Below are 22,120 nucleotides of genomic sequence, written 5' to 3'. Positions count from 1 at the left end.
CCTTGTCTGGTCTACTCTTTAACCACTGTCTGCTCCCTCTAATATCAGTTATCTGTATTCGCTACGGCAGCTGGAGACCCAAGCCAAGCTGGTGTTGGTGCTGCACCAGTTCCTGCTGAGACACAAACACTAGGAAGGGAAGGACCTATCCATTCACATAGCCATGACACCAAAAGTGAAGTGACCTACCAAAGGCCACGCAGCAGCCTTGGGGAGAACTGAAAGGAAAAGAGCTGAGATGGAAACCCAGGTTTCCTGATCCCTCCACCCTGAGTCACCCCTGAGGAATTGGGCTCTTCTAAACCTGCCTTTCCCACCACACAGGTGTGTGTCTGTCGGTGCTTCTGCTTTTAATTGCAGAAGAAGGTTTGAAAATACATTTTAAAAGAATTGAAATAATGTAGAGGCCAACGGGGCACAGGGTGAAGAGGGTTTTATCTCCACCAGGCCTCCCCTCCCCACTGCCATCACAGCCACCACCAGTTCAGCACCTAGTGCTTCTCCACAGTTCAAGCACCAACCTAAGGCACAGTGGTATTTTGAAGAGATAAACACTGAGACAAAAATAAATAAATTAGGATGCTGGGAGGGAAACCTGAGAGGCACACTGAAGTGAGAACAAGCAGCTTCTCTGGTTCTGTGTATAATTACATTGACATGTTCCTAGACAACGCTGGAGACCCAAACCCAGCAGCAGCTGTGGACCAAATGGAGAAGCGCGCCAAACATAGGAAAACCAGCCAGTCTGTCCATCCCCTGCCCCGGGGCTGCATCAGCACTGCCCGTGTCCCTGCTGACAGCCTGCCTGCCCGCTCCCAGGATGGGCAGGCAGGGCGATGGGGCAGGCAGGGCTCAGCTCCTGGCCATGCCAGGGCTGGCTCTCCCCTGCAGACACAGATTTCTCTGTGCCCACTTGGCTACAGCAGCGCTGCTGAACATCATTCCCATTCTCCTCTCTGCAGGTGGAGGAAACAATATAATAGGAAAAAGGCAGAGAGGATAAAAACGAATCTTACACCTCCCTTTTCCATGATTTGAGTAACGCAGAAAAAGGAAATCCTGTCTAACCCACAGCACTTGCAGGTGGGATTTTTTGACACGGGTCTTTTTTAGCAGCCCTCTGGGCACCCAGTGAACTGAAGCATCAGTGATGTCAGCCGCTCTGTTCACATCAGGTACTTGTGACAAAGTGATTTTTCTGGACGTGCAGCCAATTGACAGGCAGTCATGATCAAGCCCTGCTGCACGCTCATCGCACACACAACAGTTAATCTTGCAGCCGCACAAACTGTTTTGCAAATTAAAATCTCAGAGGCATAGCAATTACAATACCAAATTTATACCACATCTCTCAGTCAACTAATTGTACATCCAAAAAATCACCACTTGAATAATCTGAATACATTCACCTTTACAGCTAAAAAAAACCCCCACTACATGCTTGATCTCAACACAATTTTGAGTTACAGAACCCCCTGGGAAAAAAATGCCAACCTCTGATTTCAACAGCAAAATTGCTTCTATCTAAATACAGCAGATGCATAATTCACATTGAGGTCTAATATCTTGGTGTTTCCAGTGATGCTCTCCTTCAGCAAAATGGGGATATTCCTATTGCTTTTCTGTCATGCTCTCAGCCCATCTGCAGGAAGACAAGCCCTATGTACAGCTGCTCCAAATGTAGTGTATGTGCTCACATCTAAAACAACTGTATCTGGTGGTTTTCTAATTGTTAGGAAACCTTGAAGGTCTTCAAATGAATTGGTGGACTTACAAACCAGGTTAATGTTTTAGCTGAGCGGAACTTTACAAAGCCACTGCCATAGTCACCCTTGTAGCACTGAGGCATTTTGAGCTCTTTTCTTGGCACATTTCTTGGCTTTTGCTTCTATCAGGTGAAGCAAGTTGAGGTGGGGAGTAATAGGTTTGAGTTAGTGACTTTGCAGCTGGTGTATTAAAGAGGGCCAAAACAGAAGATAATTTGTGCTTAAATTGCAAAGGGAGGAGAAAATGAAGTTATACAAGCCACATGAGTTGGATCAAAAATGAATCATCAAGGCTGGAAAATGGCTAACCTCTGATCCCTGAAACCAAGAAATCTGGCTGCTGTCATGTAGCTGCTGATCTAATTTTTACACTTTCCCCTCCATACAGAGGGGACACGTTTCCATTGCGTCCATCGCAGCTAAACAATCAATGCCTGATTACTTCAAATGCTTCACTCTCAGCGATGCACAATTAACCAGGCCCATATCTGACACTGCAAGGGGAGCGCAGTATTTTCTGGGAATGTCTGACAAGTTTCAAACGTAAAAAAAGCACAAATCAAATGGCCCAGCAGATAATGACACCCAGTGCCCTGGCAGTTAGATAATGTGCATGCTCCAAAGCAAGGCCAATTAGAAGCAATAAAAACAAATTTGAAATGTTAGAGCAAAGGTCAGAAATCCTCAGCCATTACCACAGGCTTGATTTTTTTTTTCTCCCCCAAGCAGTCATCAGTGCCTATTTCCAGAAAGTGAGCACAAATTCATGCTGGCCAGATGACCACCCACCTATTACATCAGATAATGCTTTCTGGGCCATACAAACCCCACTGATGTGGTGCATGGAGAATCCCAGCACTATCTGGAAATTTCGTCAGGTCTCTGCCCTTGTGGCCCTACCTTTCTGAATGCGGGGGCTGGTCCATGTTGCTTATAGCGAAGGCATCATATTAGAGCCTGCTCCCCAGCAGAGTTTGCAGATGTCTCTCCCTCTGCCACAGGAGGGATCCTGCCACTTGTCATCCACCCCTGGGTTCCTGCCCTCCTTCCCCAGCTCACTGCAGCAAGGCACACCTGCTTCACTGAGGAGACAGTGCACGGAGGCAGGAATAATTAGCTTGTAACGGGAACCACATTATCATACAATAGAAGGAGAAGTAGCCACAATTACAAGCAGTGCACGTGGCTCAGTCCCAGCCATCAGATATCTTTACTAACCTTGGAGGAAGCTGCAGAGAGGATGGGGATAGGTTTTGTCTTGTCTCCTATCCTCCTGTTTCTTAAGGAGCAGCAGGAGAACAGCAGGTTGCGCTTACCTGATGAGACGCTAGCAGAAAATGACCATCTCTTGAGCTTGTTCAAGTTAGCAATATGATATTGGGATTAACGTGCCATGCACATCAGCCATTACCCATGTTGAGACACCCTATACACCCTGTAAGCAGCCATCTCTGCTTTCAGAGCAGAGTGCTCTGTCCTGCTCTGCAGAAGCACAGGGAGAATCCAGGCAGGGGCGAGGCACGAAATAACACAGATGCTGTAAATCTGCTTACTGAGCCCTGGCTTCCTCAGAACAGCAAGCCCAAAGAAGTTAAAGGAAAGCAGGTGGGTATCTCCAGGCGTATCTATATGAGGATGCCTGTGAGAGCTAATCCAAATACATTTAGGGTGTAAATGTAAAGCTGATTAGCAAAACCACAGTAAGCTCCTATGTGGATACGTTCCTTCAGAGTTAGAGCAGCCATAATTCAATTTATTCATTTAGCTCATTTCCAAAAGTAAATTAAGGTAGAGTAAATTAAATCAGCTGACAGCACCTTCGTTTTGAAAGGGATTGTTAACATGGACCCAATCTACTTCATACAGTAATGCAGATTATTTTCTCCTGCTGGGCCACCCATCAGGCACGTTGGCTCCCCAGGCTGGTCCTGAAGTATTTTTACACACCCTCTGTTCAGAGCCTGCCTGAAAGCAGGACCAAGCCAGAGGTGTATTTGGCTGTTTGCATGTCCTTTGGCGTGTGCGTGCTTAAACCCAGGGTAAAATCCTTCCAGCCGGCACTCGGGCTCCCAAGTGCTTGACAAGGTAATTGTTGTAATGTGGTATTTTGGTGAGCCCTCTGCTGGGAGCTGGCCAAGCACTGCAAATCTCCCCGGGCTCTGCAAATGGATCCTTTTCATTGAACCCACGCAAATGTGTCACCATTGAAAACCTGAAAGGTTTTCTTTAGCGACAGCTACAAGTATCGAGAGTTGCATAAAACGTGCAGACGTGTGTGGGAGTGAGCTGACAGATTATAATTATCAATAGAGAAGGAGGAAAAAACAAAAATTAATTTTTGAGGCAAAACATATAATTTGCCTTTAAACCATAGTAGTGCTCCCATTACTAATGCAATTTACAGCCCCAGAAATCACATTGAAGTTGTTTGACTCCTCAGCAGTTTTTTTGTTTTTTTTTTAAATTTTCCTTTTAAAGGAGCACTGGCCAATGTGGGAGGCTAAAGCAAGGATTTTTATAGACACTCGTGAGGTTTGCACTGTTTGAATGTGCAGGGGGCCAGGCTCTGGCTGCGAGGTGGCATTTTTTTGCTACCTGGTAGGATCGTGCACGACTGCATCCCTTGGGGATGGCAGCAAACAGAGCCCCTAGAAAATGACAAGAAGCAGCCATCTACATAAACGACATCACTCCCAGCTTTCTTCACTCTCAGCTGTCATCTCAGTCATGACCAGGTCAAAGAAGGCACTGCCAGATGGAGGTGAAACCTCAAAAAGCCTGAAGGTAGATCTTAAAAGTGGCATTTTTTCTGAAAGACAGCAAGAGCTGGACTGGGAAGAGCATTCTAGACCCAGTGGGACAGAAGGACCCCCACATAGCACATGCCACAAAGCAGCAAATCCTTGGGATGGCATCTGTCTGAGCCTGTAAGACCACACAACCTCTGGACACAGCTCCTCAGTGTCAAGATGGGGCTCAAAACTTGAAAGTCCTGGAAGAAGTGCCTCCCATCAGACTGTGCCCATATACGGGAAGACATTCCCCAGCTCTACGCGGTGTGATGCAGATAATGGTGCCCATCGCCTCTGAGGATGACAGGACAGTCCCGTGAGCCTACCCAGCCTGTTGGATACGCAGCTGTGAACTCATACATCATCATTAAGGCTGCAAAGTCAAGCAGCAAAAGGAGGAATTGCCAGAATAAAGGCTGTCAGAGCAATTTTAATTCAACCTCCTGGCGGATATGCCTTCTGATGCGGGCTTTAATTACCTCATCACAGCCTACTTTTTCTTCAACAAGACTGCTGCTTCATTCAGGGCATGATGGACAGACAGCAATTAATGAAGGGCCAGTCAATATTTTGTTCTGTCCTTTTCTGTTCAGTGTGGGCCCCAGGCATTATTTGCTGCATGCCATCACGTTCTTGCTCTTAGACGGAATTATTCATCTTCTCCTGGACTTTTCTCTCGTGTATATCCGTGCAGCAACTGAGAGCATCCCACACAGGAAGGAATTTATCTTCCAACATCCCTGCGAGCAGGGAGCCTGGGTTTTACCTACATGGTGCAGACATAAACATGAGTTGCAGAATGCTCCTCTAGCGAGGTCCAGGTGGGATTTTTCAGGGTACCCACACTGTATCTGTTGAAAGCCTTGCTCCCTTAACCTCAGCCAGATCTGTAAACACTCAGCACTTCTAGAATTTGAACGCCAGTGTGTCCAGAAAATAAGAAACATGGAACTGGTGGCTCTCTGAGAAAAAATGTCAGTGGTTAAAGAGGCAGCAGCTCCTCTGCTGATGCTGCGCTGGAGCAGGGCTCTGCTGCACAGTCAATGAGCCAGGAGAGAAAGAAAAGAGCAACACCAGTGTGGGCAAAGGGGTGAACCTAAGGCACTGCAAGGTGACTGGCATTTCCAAATTTTTCAGCAAAAATCCTGCTGCCCTGCCTTAACCATTCTCTGTAGCAGCTGTATTCTGCTTTCTCTAATCTCTTACAAATTTACCAAAGATCTCAGTGGAGGACATCTCTCGCTTTCAACCCAAGAAATCTTAACCTTTAGTCTGGCACAAGTAGGGAGAGGTGAGTGCAGGCCAGAGACTCAGCAAGATGAAGAGCTCCCTGTGCCACCAGGAGCCCCACTCAAATGCTTTCCAGTGAGTGCAGCAAGAGCAGAATTTTCTGGTCACCGAGCAGCTTAAAAAAGGCCAGTAACAAGAAGAGAGGAAGGACATGAACTTTCGTTGCCACCTGACAGCTCCTGCCTGCACTGCGCTCTCCTGCTCTGTGCCCACTTAACCCAACCTTGGAGAGACATCTTTGTCTCCAGTGTGGACTTCCCGAGCCTCTCTGAAGCGTGTCTAAGTGGCAGTGCTCTCTTCTCCAGCAACTTCTGTGGGCAGCACAGAGGTCTCTTTTACTCCGTCAGAAATTCATAGGCCTACCAGCTTGTTCGCTCCAGAAAATGTCCAGCATTTTCAGCAAGGCTTTTAATTCATTAGCTCACACAGGAAACTATTCTAACCTTCCTGCCCTCCCCAGCTGAGTCATTGATGCTTTCCTATCGTGCCGCAGAGACATCACCTTCAGGAAAATAATTGCTTAGCATGCTGATAACAATGGACATTTTCATTCTGAACTAGATGTTTGTTTGGGATCACAGGGTCTTCCCACAAGGAGGACTGCAGGACACGTTGGGGTTACTATTTTAAACAAGTCCTGACCTTCCCTTGCAGGCTGTGGGGAACGCTGCATGGCCACTGGGCTGGGCTCCTGGGAGATCTGGGGGGAAGGTTGGAGGAAGTTCAGCAAGAGGGAAGGGGCTGAAGGGTCCTGTGAGGGACTGAATGAGCTGTGGTGGGAGGGAGGGTGCACGGGAGAATAACCTGTGAGGTTTACCCAGAGGTTCCTTCAGTTACAGAGGGAGCAGAAGCCTCTAAGCTTGATTTCTATAACCTGCAACTGTGAATACATCCTCTCACTGGTGAGGAAACATTGAGAGGGAACAGGACTGCCCAGGGCAGAGTTGGGTGCACCCAAGCTCACCCCGACCCTTCAGAGACCACCACCACAACAATGCGTTCAAGATTCACTTCTATCAACCAACCACTCAGGGGCCGAGAACAGCATCCCTTCTGTCCCCCCACTGGCAGGTTCAGCAAATACTTGAGGCCTCCAGCTCTAATCTGACTTTCATGGTAGTCTTTTAGGCAGTCGGTGGAGCCTGAATCCTGTGAGAGTGGTGGGCACAGTGCCACAGCAAGGAACTGAAGGCCCCATCTACAGGTGACACTTGCCTCCAGGGGCTTCTATAGACAAGGGCAGGTGGAATTTAACCACAGGTCCAACCGACCACTTCCCAGGGCAGAGTTGGGTGCACCCAAGCTCACCCCGACCCTTCAGAGACCACCACCACAACAATGCGTTCAAGATTCACTTCTATCAACCAACCACTCAGGGGCCGAGAACAGCATCCCTTCTGTCCCCCCACTGGCAGGTTCAGCAAATACTTGAGGCCTCCAGCTCTAATCTGACTTTCATGGTAGTCTTTTAGGCAGTCGGTGGAGCCTGAATCCTGTGAGAGTGGTGGGCACAGTGCCACAGCAAGGAACTGAAGGCCCCATCTACAGGTGACACTTGCCTCCAGGGGCTTCTATAGACAAGGGCAGGTGGAATTTAACCACAGGTCCAACCGACCACTTGGATTCGCTTACAGGCACCTAAGCACCTTCCACAGGTCCTCTTTCCCTCTTGGAATAAGCTGCATAAGCATACGGGATAGCAGAGGGTAACCCAGCCCCAGCTGCAATCTTGGTTCTCTAACCAGAGCTCTTGCCTCAGTTCTTGCCAGTTCTTGCTCCAGGTGATCCCAATTCAGCTCCCACTGAACTGCCCACGTTGCCTACACTCTAGGACCGATGTTACCAGCCAGCCTGACTATTCCTGACTCTCAGCGTGGTCTCTCCCTTTCTGTGCCTCAATTTCCTCCTCTGCAACATGGTGATACCAACATAAACATCTCCTTCTTTAAGGTCCTTCAGTCAGATGTGCTCTGGAAGTGTTGCAGGGTGTTGCTATTTCCAGGGCTGTCGTTATAACACATTTTGGCTGCACTAATTCCCTCGAACAGAAATCGTTCTGCCTGTAGTAGGCTGGGACAAAGCAGCCAATTAGTTGTCCCTTATACGTTTATTAACTCTGCAGCTTTCTTTCAATGGGATCTGGTAATGTTTTAATACATTTTCATAAACTGTGGGCACAACATGTCCTGTTTCAAGCTAATAACCATGCCATATAATTAGTCCTGATTACACAGATATTTAGTATCATTTTACATACTCCAATCCTTTCCTAGTGCCACTGCCTAGCCAAGGCATATTTAAAGCCACAGCCATCTCCCTTCTGTTTCCCAGCAGTTTGCAAGATTTTTCTCCTGGACAGGTTTGTGGTTAACATGACAGCTTCAAAGAACAATTTCATTTCATTGATACACATTTTATACATACACAGGCTCTGATCAAATGCCAGGTGACAAAGTTCAGGATACAAACTGAAGGCATTTGTCTACTTACAGAGAAAAGCTGGTAGTTGAAAGCGATCAGGAAATTAACAACATGAATCTTTAAAAATCTATTCCTTAAACATCTGTTGGCTTTGGGCTGAACATTTACTGTATTTAGGATTTTACTGCGAGGTAGCACTCCCAAAACAAAAGATCCCTCACTCCATTAGGTTCTGGTGGGGGAATGAGAGAAATTTACTCTGTGCAACCCGATTATAGACGTGTATCTTTCCTTGCTGGCGTGGCTGTCTCTATAGAGATGGACGTGGATATTTGATGAGATTAAAATGCTTCGGTTACCACTGTCAGTGGTTCTTTAATTTCAAATGAAGAAAGGAAACAAACATTCCTTTTGATGAGGTAACTGAATGATGCTACGGAAAAGCACTTTGCTGTCAGGTGGTAATTAGGTTCAGTAATAGTCGTGGGTTTTTAGCCTTGGAGGCTGTGGCCCCTGGGAGTCTGAGAGAAATGATACATTCAATTTCCGGAGGAGAGGAAGATGCTGGATGCTTTTCTCTGCTAACCCTGCAGGTCTCTGCAGATAAGAGCATTCAGAACTGCAGTGCTGACAATCCTCCTTGAGCCAGCCTAAACTGTTGTGTCAAGATCACGAACAGAGAGGGGGAGATGGACTCAAAGCAGGGCATTTAAACACCTAACGCAGTTCAGGCTGCCTCTGACCACATATATAAGGAACTGTCAGAATCCTCTGCACCGAGAGGATTTTTAAAGGCTGCAGAAGGAACTCCAGCAATTGCTCTATGGTCTGGGCTGATATTTGTAACATCCATCTTATGCATCACTAGGAAATCTTCAGCAGGAAAGTGTTCTTTTGCAAACAAGCAACTGTTCCCCCAGGTACTTTTTTAAGGGGGGAAAAAAGTGGGGAGAAGGAGGGAGCGAATTTCAAGGCTCAGCTGCCTCCCTTGCCAATTTGGAATTGGTTTTTCCACTGCAAAATATAAATTATATTTGGTTGTGCTATTAAGAGTTGAACCCCAAATGAAAAATTCCAATTGGCCCAAATTCATTTAATTGGAAATTTTGAGTTTGGAGGCATTACAGCTGTTTTCTCAGAACACAGGTGAGTCCTGATTATGGTGTTTCCCATGAAGCAAGAGCTCTGGTTCCTGCCCTGCTTCCCTCCTCACGTTATTACTCAGCTTTGTCTATTCAAGGAATGATGGTTCTCAACAAACAGCTCAGTGGTATCTCCCTTGCTCCTCACACAAGCTGAGAGACACTGAAAGGACACCAGTTGGCCAACATCAGACAGAGGGCCAGCAGCACTGCAGGGATTAGAGCCTGGCCATTTCAAACCCTCTCTTCACACTTCTGTGCATTGCTCACCAGTGTCTTACTTCACGTCCAAAAAAGACTTCCTTTTGGACAAACACCTACTAAACTGGTTGTAAAGCTGGAGTAAGGGGTTAAGGTGAGAAGGGCATCCCCAGGTAAAGGGTCCCAGTCAGACTGGCAGAAGGAACCTGCCATCTGGCTGCCAGCATTATGGCAGGTCCAAGGCGAGGTGGAGAACGCTGCCTTTAGCACAAGCTTGCCAGTAATTTCCTGAAGCACTAAAAAAGTTTCACTTCCAGAATTAAAACTTTTTAAAATAAAGTGGGTCTGAATATCCTCCCACTCTCAGGAGATAAATGAAAGGTAAGTCCGTTAAAGATACTGGTGCGAGATTGGTGTACAGGCAAGCAGAATTCAGGAAAGATATCGATATCTCCAAAATCCCCTGAATATTTTTACAGGCATAAACCAAGTATCTTTCCTGATCATAAATGCTTTATTTCCGAATGGAATTTCAATAAAATAAGCACAGTTAGACTAGCACGCTTATTGTAAAGCCATAATGCAGTAGCACTGAAGTTTAGTCATGAAAAGTATTAAAAAAGCAGTCCTGCTAAAGCAAGAGAAATTGCTTTCTGACCTACCGAGTTTTAGGAGTAGGTGCCAGTGGTCTCTCCACCAAGGAGTTCAGCCTGTAGTAATCCAAGAACGTTCTGGCCACATTTCTTCCAAGCTTCATATCTGTGAGTTTTTAATTAAGGAACATTTTCTTCTTAAAATTATTAAAAATAATAATAAAGCAGAGTCTAAAGGTAAATTACTGCTATTTGATGCATGAGCAAGTTTTGTATTAACCATCCCACAGTGCTCAGGCTTCAGGCAAAGGGACTTACGCAAGCAGATAAAGTGGGGGTCATCTTGTTTGCTTCTTGTTTTCCCAAGCAGATGCTGTATAAAACCACAGACAGGAGGAAACAATTTCCCTTTCTCGCCATGCCTGGTTGCAGATCCCTGTGGTGGTCATGAAGTAATACACTAGACCAAAGGGGCCTTGCAATTTCCATGTTCAGGGAAAATAATTGCATAAAAATACTTGGTTACAGGCACTATTTCTGTGCTTGTGTCCAGGAAACAAGGTCAACAATGTCATGGTACAAACCAGCCATGGACCAGCGTACAAATTCAAGGTTGGGATTAAAGCTGAAGCCCTCCAAACCTTTAGCACAGACCCTCACGCTGTCTTGGGAGAATATACTATTCTTTATGTTATATTGAGGACCTGAAATGGTGATTTTAGCACTGAACTGGAAGGACAGTAGATTACTTTAAGGAGGTCAGCAGTAACTCCGGGGGCTTTTCTGTGCTTGTGTCCAGGAAACAAGGTCAACAATGTCATGGTACAAACCAGCCATGGACCAGCGTACAAATTCAAGGTTGGGATTAAAGCTGAAGCCCTCTAAACCTTTAGCACCGACCCTCACACTGTCTTGGGAGAATATACTATTCTTTGTGTTATATTGAGGACCTGAAATGGTGATTTTAGCACTGAACTGGAAGGACAGTAGATTACTTTAAGGAGGTCAGCAGTAACTTCTCTCCTCAATAGCCACAATTTCTCCTTCAGCTAACCTTGAGCCCAACACCAGGCAAGTGCTGCGCATCAGAGCTGCCACAGAGATCTCTCAAGCGCAGGAGCCAGACCTTCCCGAAGACTGAGATGCCTAAAAAGAAGCTGAATAACCTGTGAATGCATTGACAACATATCCATGGGGTGATTCTCCTGCTCGTGTGAAAAGTCAGCACTAGGTCTGCCTGTTACAGAGCAACGCCTGCTTGTCACCTACAGGGTGATGTCCAACTGGGAGAAATGCAGTCAATGCCATTATCCACAGCTGTATGATGGGGACTGAGGACTCCTTTATTTGCCTATTTTGAGCTGATGCCTACCCATGCTACAATAGCCACATATTTCTCCAGGGCACTGCCCCAAATGGTCATTGCAATGGACATTTCAGGAGTCCTGATGCAGTAGCTGAGGTAGGTGCCTAACCTGGGGACTCTAAATGCACCTCTGCACCCAACACCCAGCAGTTCAGGAAAATAAAGCACTGCTGGATTGTTTTGTGTGCACGCGTGCATATTCTGCTTTATCAGTAGTTATCTGCTGATGTTTCCGTCAGAGGAAAATTCCAGAAGTGCAGCATCCCAGGGGCTTCCAGCAGTGCCTGTGAAGACGCTAAATGAAGCTTTTATTACCCGCCCACTTACATTAGACACATCAAAACAAGTGAGTATGAGACATCAGGTTCAGGCATCGCTGTGAGATCTCCCTTTATCATTTATTTATTTATTTAAAGGGCACATCAGACTGATGTGACTCAGCCTTTAGCTCTGGTTCTGCAAAGCCCCAGCCACCAGCTCTGCTAGCGCCGCAGTCGAGCCCTGCTGTAGCGGCTGAGGGTGACTCCTGACACTGCTTTTCTCTCCCGTTCCCTCTGCTTTGCCTTGGGATGCTTCCATGGACCTACCCTTTCTGTTTCAGGGTCTATCCTAATACACTCATTGCCGTCCTAATACCATACGTGCTGTGGGCATCTATGTTCTTCTGCCCAACAGTACAGCGCAGTCCAAACAGCTGGTGCTCACGGCTGTCATCTGCATGGACGGGGAGAGTTGGGTGTGTGAAGCAGCCCCAGCTGTTTCACGGCTCCTGCAGGATCTCAGCAAGTACCGACAGACCAGACTAACCCTACGTGCATGAAAGTTCAGAAAGTTGGAGGCAGCCTGAAGTTTGTCGATTCCCGAGAGGGCAGCCCTGCTTTGAAAGTGTTTTGTGATTGTTACTGGAATTTGGGGGTGGCTGGGAGTAGTTTGGTTTCTGCAGATGTGAGCTCAAAGCAGCAGCAAAGGTTAAGAGTTCAAAGTAGTCTGAGAAAGCAAGAAAGAAGGGGAGAGGGCTGTCAAACATTTAAGGGATTAAGAAGACTAACATGGCTTGATCTTGTAGTTTCTTTCATTTACTCGGCACTTTAAAGACATAAAGTCGTAATTGGACTCAGTAAAGTCTCTAGGACATTTTGTCAGTGCCAATCTCAGAAGGCTCTTCTGCCAGAAATGGCCCTGCTGCCCTTTTCTTTGTCTCTCTACGTTGCTTGTGTTTGCGCGGTGGGAAACACCTGACCTGCTGTCCTGGGGGAGGAAGCCCTTAGATGAGAGTGGGTGCAGCCAAGGAAGGGCCTATGTGGTGCCTTAGAGCTCTGTCTGACCTGGAAGAATCCAGTTCTATTGCTGAACTTAGGTCTTAGGAATAGCTTTCTAAATGTAAGGACAGTTAACCACTGTAATAACCTGCCTTAGCACATCTGGAAACCTCCAGACTAGAGGTCTTCCAGAAATGGTTACAGCCACAGCAGACAAGAAGTCCTGCCTGAAGTTTGGAAAAGGAAGGATGGAAGGGCCTCTAAAGGCCCTTCACCCCAATTTTCTAGTTTTAAACATGTAGAAAATTTTAATGTGCAGCCCACACAGACCTCCTGTTTGCTAAGATCACCGGGAAAGGCAAAGACATTTTGCAGAGCATGGACCCATAGGTAGATGGACACCGTGAAGAAGCTGGAAATGCAAACCTGTGCCACATGCAGCCACTGAAAAGTCACAAAATGGGAACAACTTGCAGTCAGCACTGATGGAGAGAGACTCGAACCAGCATGGGATAAAAAATGTGCATGTTCTAATATAGTCTTCCAGGCTGTCCTACCCCCACTGCTCTGCCTGCTGCCTCCGCAAAGGATGAGCGGTTTCTGTCACGGAAATCAGGCACCTGATACATAAAAACAGAAACAGCAGCAGCAGTCTCTCCCTGTGACTACCTGGCTTGGGCGAGAAATGGCCTGACTCACTCAGCAAGTGCAGGCAGCACACGTGTGCGAAGCCAATGGAGAAAAACAAATCAAAGCAATAACATTTGCATTTATTTCAGGTGCACAGAAGACCCAGACTCCGCTTTGGCCTGCAATATATCACGAGCACATAAATAACTGCAACTAGAACCAAAGCTCACTTTTGCTGAGTGGTTGGTTTGTTTGTTTGTTTGTTTTTTAAGCAGCTTCCCTTCTGCAATCACACATGCTGTGCCTTTGCCCACAGGAACACCGGTGCCTAGCTTGAGCTGCATATGCCAGAAGGCCATGTCCCAGCTATTCTCATACCAGGAGCTCAGCCCATAAAAGACAGTAGAAATCAACTTGGGAGAGTCACAGTGGAAACTTCTGGGTGTATCTTCACCTTCACTAGTGTCTACAACTCCCCCTTCATCCTCCATAGACTTTTTCCTCCTCTATGCTCCATATTTCTACCTGGAAGTGGAAACCATCCTGGAAATGCTGTTCTTCGAGCCTTAACTCTTTGAATGGCATCAGCAGGTTCAGGCAGATTTCATAACAGTTATTTATGCACAACTCCGCCAAATTTCACAGGTGTTAAGAAGTTCAAGAATCGTGCGGGGCTCTCTGCAAAATCCCCCATATTTATGATCCCTGCCATGCCTCACACCCCAAAGCTCCCAGCCCTGGTAAGAAAAGAGGACAGAGGCATGGGGAATCTCATAAGCCGTTACTAGTTTTCAGCTGAGAAGATTCATCGATCCTATTGTGAACAGTCTGCTTAAGCTGGAGCCTTTAGAAGCACAGACACAGCCTTGCTCTGTCTGTGCATGAAGGCAATAAAAATCTCAATTTGGAAACCAGTTAGCAGTACAAGTCATTAGGGGAGGTACTAAATGTTGCTGCTTTAATAGCTCACTGATCATTTAATAATGTCACTGCTGCAGAGCATGGTGGCACCATTCGCTCGCTTTTGTTTTGCTTTTTGAAATTCAGGGTCATTCCACTTTCAAGTGAGTGGATTATCTCTCTTTCCCCCTTTTGCCAGACACTGCAAACTGCTTTAAATAATTAGAAAAAGGATGGCTCCTTCAAGTTCACCATCTCATTTTCATAAGGTCCAGTGTCATTCCTTTGGAACCGGGAAGAGAAGCCGTGGTGGTGGTAAGGATTTGACAAGGGCAAAAGAGTTAGCAGCCCCCACTCATCTTTGATAAGTCCTGTGGGGTCTCTGCCAAGCAGATTGGATCTCTGTTTTTATGTCTCATCTAGAGGACAGCACCTCCATCAATTTGAAACACTGCACTGGGTTATTAGCTTGTGGAATTCGTCCAAGTTTAGTCCTAAGCAGGATTTGAAATCGTGACCATTCAATCCAGAGGCACCACTGACCAGACCCACGCAAGCCTTTTGTTTCAGACGAACAGCTTTCAGTTATCCTAAAGACAGACAGAGAAGATGAAAAAAAATAAGGAAGGGAGAAGAAGGGGAAGGAAAATGAGATACAAAGAGAAAGATGAATCTTTTTAATAGCTCAAATTAAAAACCAGAAGCAGCTCTTTGTTCGACAAAACTGAATTCTACATCAAATCTCAGTCTACCACAAAAACAATCCTGTTATTTATGAAAAGAGGGTTATTTTGTGTGGGAGAGTCCCAGATGACTGTGGTCAGCTAGCATACTGTCAGCTTTGTACAATCTCAGGAGAAATATGGATGAGGTTTTCTCATCTGTTTATAACAGCTTCCATCAATGGATCAAACCCCTTCCTGACTCGAACAAGAGCTATAATGGAAAATGGCATTACACGGCTTTAAACCACCATGTCATATCACGCTCGGCCTGATCAGAACTAGTCCTCTATTTTAGCAGAGCTGTTTTCACCAGTTAGTTACTTGTTTTCTTTCACAGGGCTGACACTATTCTCTAATAAATAAGAGATGCTGCCCATATCACATCTAACTGGGGGGCCCGCTTAAAGCAATGTGCAGGTGGAGCAATATAGAGACTTAGTGGGGGGGGTGAGGGGGAGAGGAGATATTCTGTGGCTTTCTACCAGCATTTAACAGGGTGCAAGTCTGGGTTTTTCTTCCCATGCGACTGTCACTCCAAGGGAAACGAGATACAGGATGGCTAGTATATCTGGTTACCTATTTTGAAATCATTAGCAAAGGAGGAAGCTTCTAAATGGGAGTGTGGGGAGGGGGTAGGACTTACCCTGTCCTCCCTACTGACTTTTGAGAGAGCAGGATCTGGCCAGGCGAGCACTAGAGGTTGAAGGTTGTTGGTTTGGCCAGGCTGAGAGGTGCATGTGGGCATGATTTCTGGGGAGAGTTGGCCGTTTCCAATGGGAACGGGGCTTTTCATAGCTCCAGGGTAAGAACCAGGCTCCATGTGGGAATTACTGGTGACACCCTGTCATGGTAGTGGGTGTGAACACAGCCAGCCTGGAAACAGCAAAGGGACTTTCCCCAAGGAGGGTATTTCCATTCCCAACAGCCTCGGTTCTGGAGGCCCGGTGGGACAGACGCTTTTGGAAATGCAATGTAACAGCAATGACGAGTCTTCATTTTTATTCCTCTTGTGTGTTATGAGGGAAGGAACTGGGCGGAAAGATCCCTGACTGACTGGTTCAGGCTTTCAGGCCCTTTTCCTGAAATGCTTGATTGTGGTGGAAGAAATTACGAAGATGGAAGTTGCGCGCTCTTCTCCCTGAGTAATCAGAGGCCTGTAATTTTCCCTCCTCTTCTGAAAGAGGAGGTTGGAGAACAGGTATCTTGGAGAGCACTGTTTTATCTCTGCCGGAGGGACTGTGCCGCAAGGACCACACTGTATTTCCCTTGAACTCATTTCAATATCAGTGATTGCTTCTGCCCTTCTGAACTAAGCTGAAACAGGCAGATCCCAGCTAACACCTGGAAACGGGGCACGAAGGGATCTTGAGGGACAGAAAGGAAAAGGCAAGAAGCTGGAGGGGCTGCACAAGAACCAGTGCCAGGATAGTCAAGCATCCCTGATCCTCCTGGGGTGCTGCCATCAAAGAGCAGCAGAGACTCAAGGGGAGCAGAGGGGAAGTGGTGGGGTGCTTGGGGACCCCAGCTCTCCCTCTGCAACGCAGCAGCACCAGCGATGGAGCCACCCAACTGAACACATTTTGCTGTCGATGAAAACCTCCATGCTATACTGAACTGCTACCACATGTGGCCATGAAAAGGGAGCACTTAATTCAACATGGGATTCGAGACACACAGACGGCGAAAGGAAAATCAGGCAGTCCAGAGCAAGCACAAAACCAGCGAGGAGCGAGGTGTCTCAGACACCACTGAAGTAACGCTGGAAACACAACAGGACCACTGCCCATTTTTACCTCTGAATCCACAAGCCACTTACAAGCACTAGGAACATGATTTTGCAGGGGTGCCTCTGGCTGCTGCGCCATTATCCTAATGCCATCTTCACATTGCTCCCTGTAAGTTACATTTTATCCATCTTACGGTCCCCCTACACCAGTGGGAGATGGAAATGGTCTCTCCTGCAAATGGTAATCTGGCCTAAAGTATAAAATGACAAAAGAAAATGGTTTATTTAATATCTTGGCAGCTCTGGCTCGTGATGAGGTTATCTAAGGGACAGAGGTCAGAATCAAGCTTAAAGCGGAAAAAGGAAAACCCAGAAAGGGTGAATTTCAACACCAGTATATTTTAATTGCTGCTACTATTGCATCAAACACCATTCTGTATGTTGGTATACTTTAAAAATTATGTAGTTAAAATCTGATTATAACAGCTTCTATCAAATTGTCCCAAAAAGGATTTGGGCCTGCATTTACTGGTCTCACATTAGTGTCTGAAGGATCTTTAGAGTATCAGGAAAACACTGGGACAGGTCTCTTCTTGTGACTTTAACGTTTCTGATCTTTTTGTATTGTTTAATTCTGGCCACTTTTCAAATCTCGGAAGGAGCTCTTGTGGATTAGCTGACCTCAGCTTTTTACACAGTCAATGAAAATTACAGAGCTGATTCCCTCTGAAATACAGAAAAGGGATGAGGAGTGGGGAAGCAATTTCCAAGTGAAAATCCAGCATTCACAATCTTCTCCTATCACTGCTGAATGCTCTCAAACTCACAAGGGAAATACAGCATGAAAATTTAAGTCTTAACTGTTTTTGTTTTCAGTTTGGTTGGAAATGCAAGGACAGTGAAAAAAATTCCAATTCTAATTAAAACATCTTAACTGTTTTTGTTTTCAGTTTGGTTGGGAATGCAAGAACAGTGAAAAAAAATTCCAATTCTAATTAAAACGCCCCAAACAGACTGGAAAATCATGAGCTGAACTTTTTTGGGATCCTCTTGGTCCCTCACATCTCAGCCCAGAAGCATGACAACACCCGTTGTTGCGTGTCTGACAGTTCCCATTAGACATTCCACTCACGGCTTTGTGCATAACATTCACCACCACCCAAACAAAATCGGTTTCAAGATAAATGGTAGAAAGAGTGTTTCAACACACCAAAGTGTGGATAAACCATTTTTCATCTCTAAATTGTTGGAAACTCACGAGTTGTATAAATCATAACTAGGCATCAGTAGTCTGCTGCGTGCGGCATTTTCCTTCTTCAGCTGCAGCTTGTATTTTGGGACAGGGAGTATTCGATAGCTTTGACAAGAGCAATCCTGCAAAGGAGAAATTAAGAAATATGATTAAATATGAAGTATAAGGAATTAAGAAATATGAGGATTGCGTTCCTCTGTGATATAAACCTGCATACAGCTGGTTTTTAAAGTTTTTGAGTGAGGAAAGATAAAGAGAATTGCAGAATGCTGACAGTGGTTGCAAGACTCACAATGATTTTGGGGACCTTCCTCCCCTGGCTGGGATACCCCAGGCTCTTCTGGGTTCAAGTGCAACTATTTGTGCTTAGGAACATGGACACTTGCTCTCCAGTGTGTGAACAAATGCAGAGGACCTCCTGAAACCCACCTTATACCACCCATCTGAAAAAAGGACTCAGTCCAGGGGCTATTAGATGAGTTCAATCAGGATGCCTCCTCTTCAGGATTTGCTCAAAGACCCACTGTATTTCTCCTGCCTTCAGTCAGGTTTTGGCAAGTTCCTTCAAGAAAAGGCAACATCTGCATTTGTAGTGGGCAAAACGCAGGAAAGAGACAACTTATCCTCAGGAACTGGCTTAGCTCCTCCCTTAGACTGTCTTGTTAAGAAAAAGGACCATGGCCTCAGAGGCTGTACTTTTAAAAACACTTGCAGTCTCCAAGTAATAGCCACGCTTCAGCGTGTTCAACATTTCAGCTGAGCTCAGTGCAAAGTGCAGTGATTTAAAGCTGGGAGATCAGGCGGGATTCAGCAAATTCAGAATTATTTATTTCTTTAGAGCAGAAAGTCTGGCTACAGATTATTTACTGCAAATGGGTCTGTTTGGGGGAGGGGAGGAAGGCGAGAGGGTAGAGAAGGGACAAATTGATTGATTGAAATTTTTCAATTAAAACAAGCAGTTTTTAAAAAAGATTTAAGGCTTTATTGAAAAGTGGGAAATAATTCAAGAGTCTGGAGCCCTGCTAAGTGCAGATCATACAGATGAGGATGAGGGAGTAGGGGGAAGGGGAGAAAAGAAAATTTTCTTCTATGGGAGAGTGAAGGTAAGAAATAACAAGGAAGAAAAGATATCATTATCTTTGTTTCTTCAGCTACGTTAATGTATTTCTCTCCCTGAGTTATCTCCAGTATCTGCAAGTATTGATTCAGAATAAGGCACTGTGGTGCAGGCTGCAGGCAACAGAAAGCTCTGCTGGGAGCGGCGCATTTCCAGGGCTGTCAGAGCACAAAAAAGATCTGGGGATTGGTTTTGAAATGGGAACTACGCCTGGCCAAACCAGAGGCTGAGCACCTGCCCTCTCTGCAAGGACCAGGCTGGGCTGGGGTGGCAGAGCAGGTCCAGCTTAAGGGATGAATCAACGATGAAGGTGACTTTAGGTGCCTTGCTTGGGATTGAGTGGCACCAAAGAGTGAGAGGACAACCAGAATTAAATGAAGTGCGAAAGAAGGGGCATCAGCTCGTGAATGCCAGACCTCATTTCTGCCTACATTGCTGACTCAGACTCAAGGGTCAATGCCACACTTAAATACAGGCTATCTGCTGTAGTGGGGTTTCCTCCCCAAAGCAAGAACACACATGAGTTGGGCCAAAGCTCTCCTCACATCAGCTGGACATACCTCATCTGTAGATGCTCACTCCAGAGTGGTGTTGGTGAATGGAAAGAAGAGAATTAGAGCTATTACTAGCAGGTAGAGAAACTAATGCTATTTTTGTCTTTGTAGGGAAGGAGTAAAATATTGCTGTAATCTCCACACACACCCCCAATTAATTGCCTCTTTGCTATTATAATTCCCATTCCCAGATAAATTTAGCTTTTTCTAAAACAGTTGATTTTTCCTTTGTGTTTTAAAGTCAAGCTGGAATGCAGTGATAAGACACTACACATACATATATATTTAATCTACACACACACAAATATAGTTATATATAGTCCCTGCCACAAATAACACTCCTCTGACTGCCATCACAAAGCACTTGCAAAAAAAAGCTACTCACCCAAGCTGGCTTGTTTTTCTACATCATGTCCTCCAGGGAAGGGTTGCTGGCAGCAGTGGGGTCTGTGTCCGGACAAAGATGCTTGAAAGGTCTGCAGCTCTCCCTTTCTCCACTGCCTGTTTCTTCCCCTCACTTTTCTGATGGGATTGGAATAAACCATTGCCCAACTTCAGATACACCAGCTCCTCTCATTGAAACAACAGCCGACTTCGCTGAAGAAGCTGGAAGTACACAGCTATACAGTCAATGTAGGAGCGGCCCTTGATTTAGAAAAGGGGCATTTCAAAGCAAGTGCTTGAGAGGGGATTCAGCATTAACTGGTGTGCCAGCTTTAGAGTCACTGCTTTTCTTGGAGAAAAGGGCTTTCATAAACACATGTTTGAGACCCTAATTTAACCAGCAACCTCTGGATTTTATGAGAAACCTAAGCAGCAACTTCACATCTCTCAGTTTTCCAGAGTGTCACTTATGGCTATAAAAATCACTTTCCCTTCAAACTCTCCTTACAGCATTGAGGCCTGTCTGCTGCTCTGCTCCTTACTCTGGCACAGCGCCTATGCAACAACATGAGAGGCTGGACTGAGAAACACTCCTAGTGGATAAAGATAACAAGTATAGGAGGCTGTCTGGATAGTTGGTTGGTTGGTTTTCATAAATGCAATTTTTTTAGATGAGTTTTTTTCCTGGTAAACCTTCATATTTTTGAGGACATATCCTATTTTGCTATTGCCACAGTCTCACTGTCTGCTTGTGTTGCTCATCCCTCTCTCCATGTTACTAACAAGAAATAATTCCAGGACCCCCGTTTACCTCCTTTCACAAGTCCCAGTATTGTTTTGGAGAATTTGCACTGATCCACTGCTCAGGTGACACAGCAGCACCAGCCTCTGCATGACCTAGAGAGAGCTCCCCCTTCCCACATCCACCTCTGACACTACTGTTGGCATTGAATCCCTGGGGAATATCCACACATGGATGCCAAAGAACTTTTGCTGCATCTGTCGACCCTGACACCGAGGGCCGACTGACAGACTCTTCACTGAGAAGCCCTCCCTGGATACTACAAAGCTGGATGGCCAAGCTCCCATCTGTGTCCCAGGTTCTTGCAAGAAGCAGCATTTGGCTGTGGACTCACCAAGCTGAGTTAGACTGCTGCTCCTGAACTTGGTTTGATTTCAGCTTAATTGTCTGAGGACTGAGCTTTGGAAAGGATGATCACAAGTCCAGAAAGCCTCAGGAGGAAAAACTGAAAAGATTGGTGGTCTTTGGACTACACAATAGCAAAGAGAGAGAGTCTACAAAAATGTAAAGGCTGCTGTAGAAGAGGATGAACTTTTTTGGTGATGGGACAAGAAGCAATGACATTAATTTACAATAAAGCTGATTGAGATTAAATTTTGGAGGAAACTTTCCAGTGATATGACTAGCGAAATACTAGAAAAATATCTCCTGGGGAGGCTGCGGCATTGCTATCTTAAGACAGAATTAGAGAAAGAGATATCAGGAGAGGGGAAAGTAGAGTTGATCTTGTTTGAGGACATAGAGGTGGGCAGAGGGTTTCACCCGTAGCTTAGTTTGTCAGGTTCAGATCTTGTCATGTAGTAGCAGTCTCCACTGGGGTTTTTCTTAGTCCTTGGCAAGGCAGATGTGACAAGTCTCTTCTCCTTTTGCACTGCCAGTAAGAAAAGTAAGGGGCAGAAATTCACCCTTTGGTAGTCCACAAGCCCCAAAAGACCACCATAACCATCTCACAACCCACCTGCGATTGAAAATTCAACCCCCTCCTGAAGACATTATGTGCTATTGACTTCAAGGGGATTGAATCCGAAGTTCCCTGCCCCACGTTCACCTGCTCCTTACCTCTGAATTCAAACACTTTTCTTCTTTAAAAGTCTCTCTGCCTTTTACTGCTAATTAAAATATTAGTTGCACTCTGGCTTGCTTTTCCAAGAGGTCTGGACAGCATTGCAGGCAGTTCAGACAAACAAACAACCAAACAAA

The 22,120-nt window shown here is 45.8% G+C and overlaps 1 protein-coding gene across 1 annotated transcript in view; it reads right to left on the bottom strand.

The window, feature by feature from the left end:
• AGBL4 (ATP/GTP binding protein-like 4) overlaps positions 1–22,120 on the bottom strand; it is a 961,744-nt gene that overhangs the window by 4,573 nt on the left and 935,051 nt on the right. Inside the window, exon 12 of the mRNA XM_014939355.1 lies at positions 10,275–10,371. Within this exon, the coding sequence (XP_014794841.1) occupies positions 10,275–10,371 (97 nt within the window). The remainder of the gene's footprint in view (positions 1–10,274; positions 10,372–22,120) is intronic.

Source organism: Calidris pugnax, unplaced genomic scaffold, assembly GCF_001431845.1.
Source record: "Calidris pugnax isolate Ruff unplaced genomic scaffold, ASM143184v1 scaffold18, whole genome shotgun sequence".
NCBI classification, from domain to species: domain Eukaryota; kingdom Metazoa; phylum Chordata; class Aves; order Charadriiformes; family Scolopacidae; genus Calidris; species Calidris pugnax.
The sequence above is the reverse complement of the archived record's forward strand: the minus strand, read 5'-3'. Positions and strand labels throughout refer to the sequence as shown.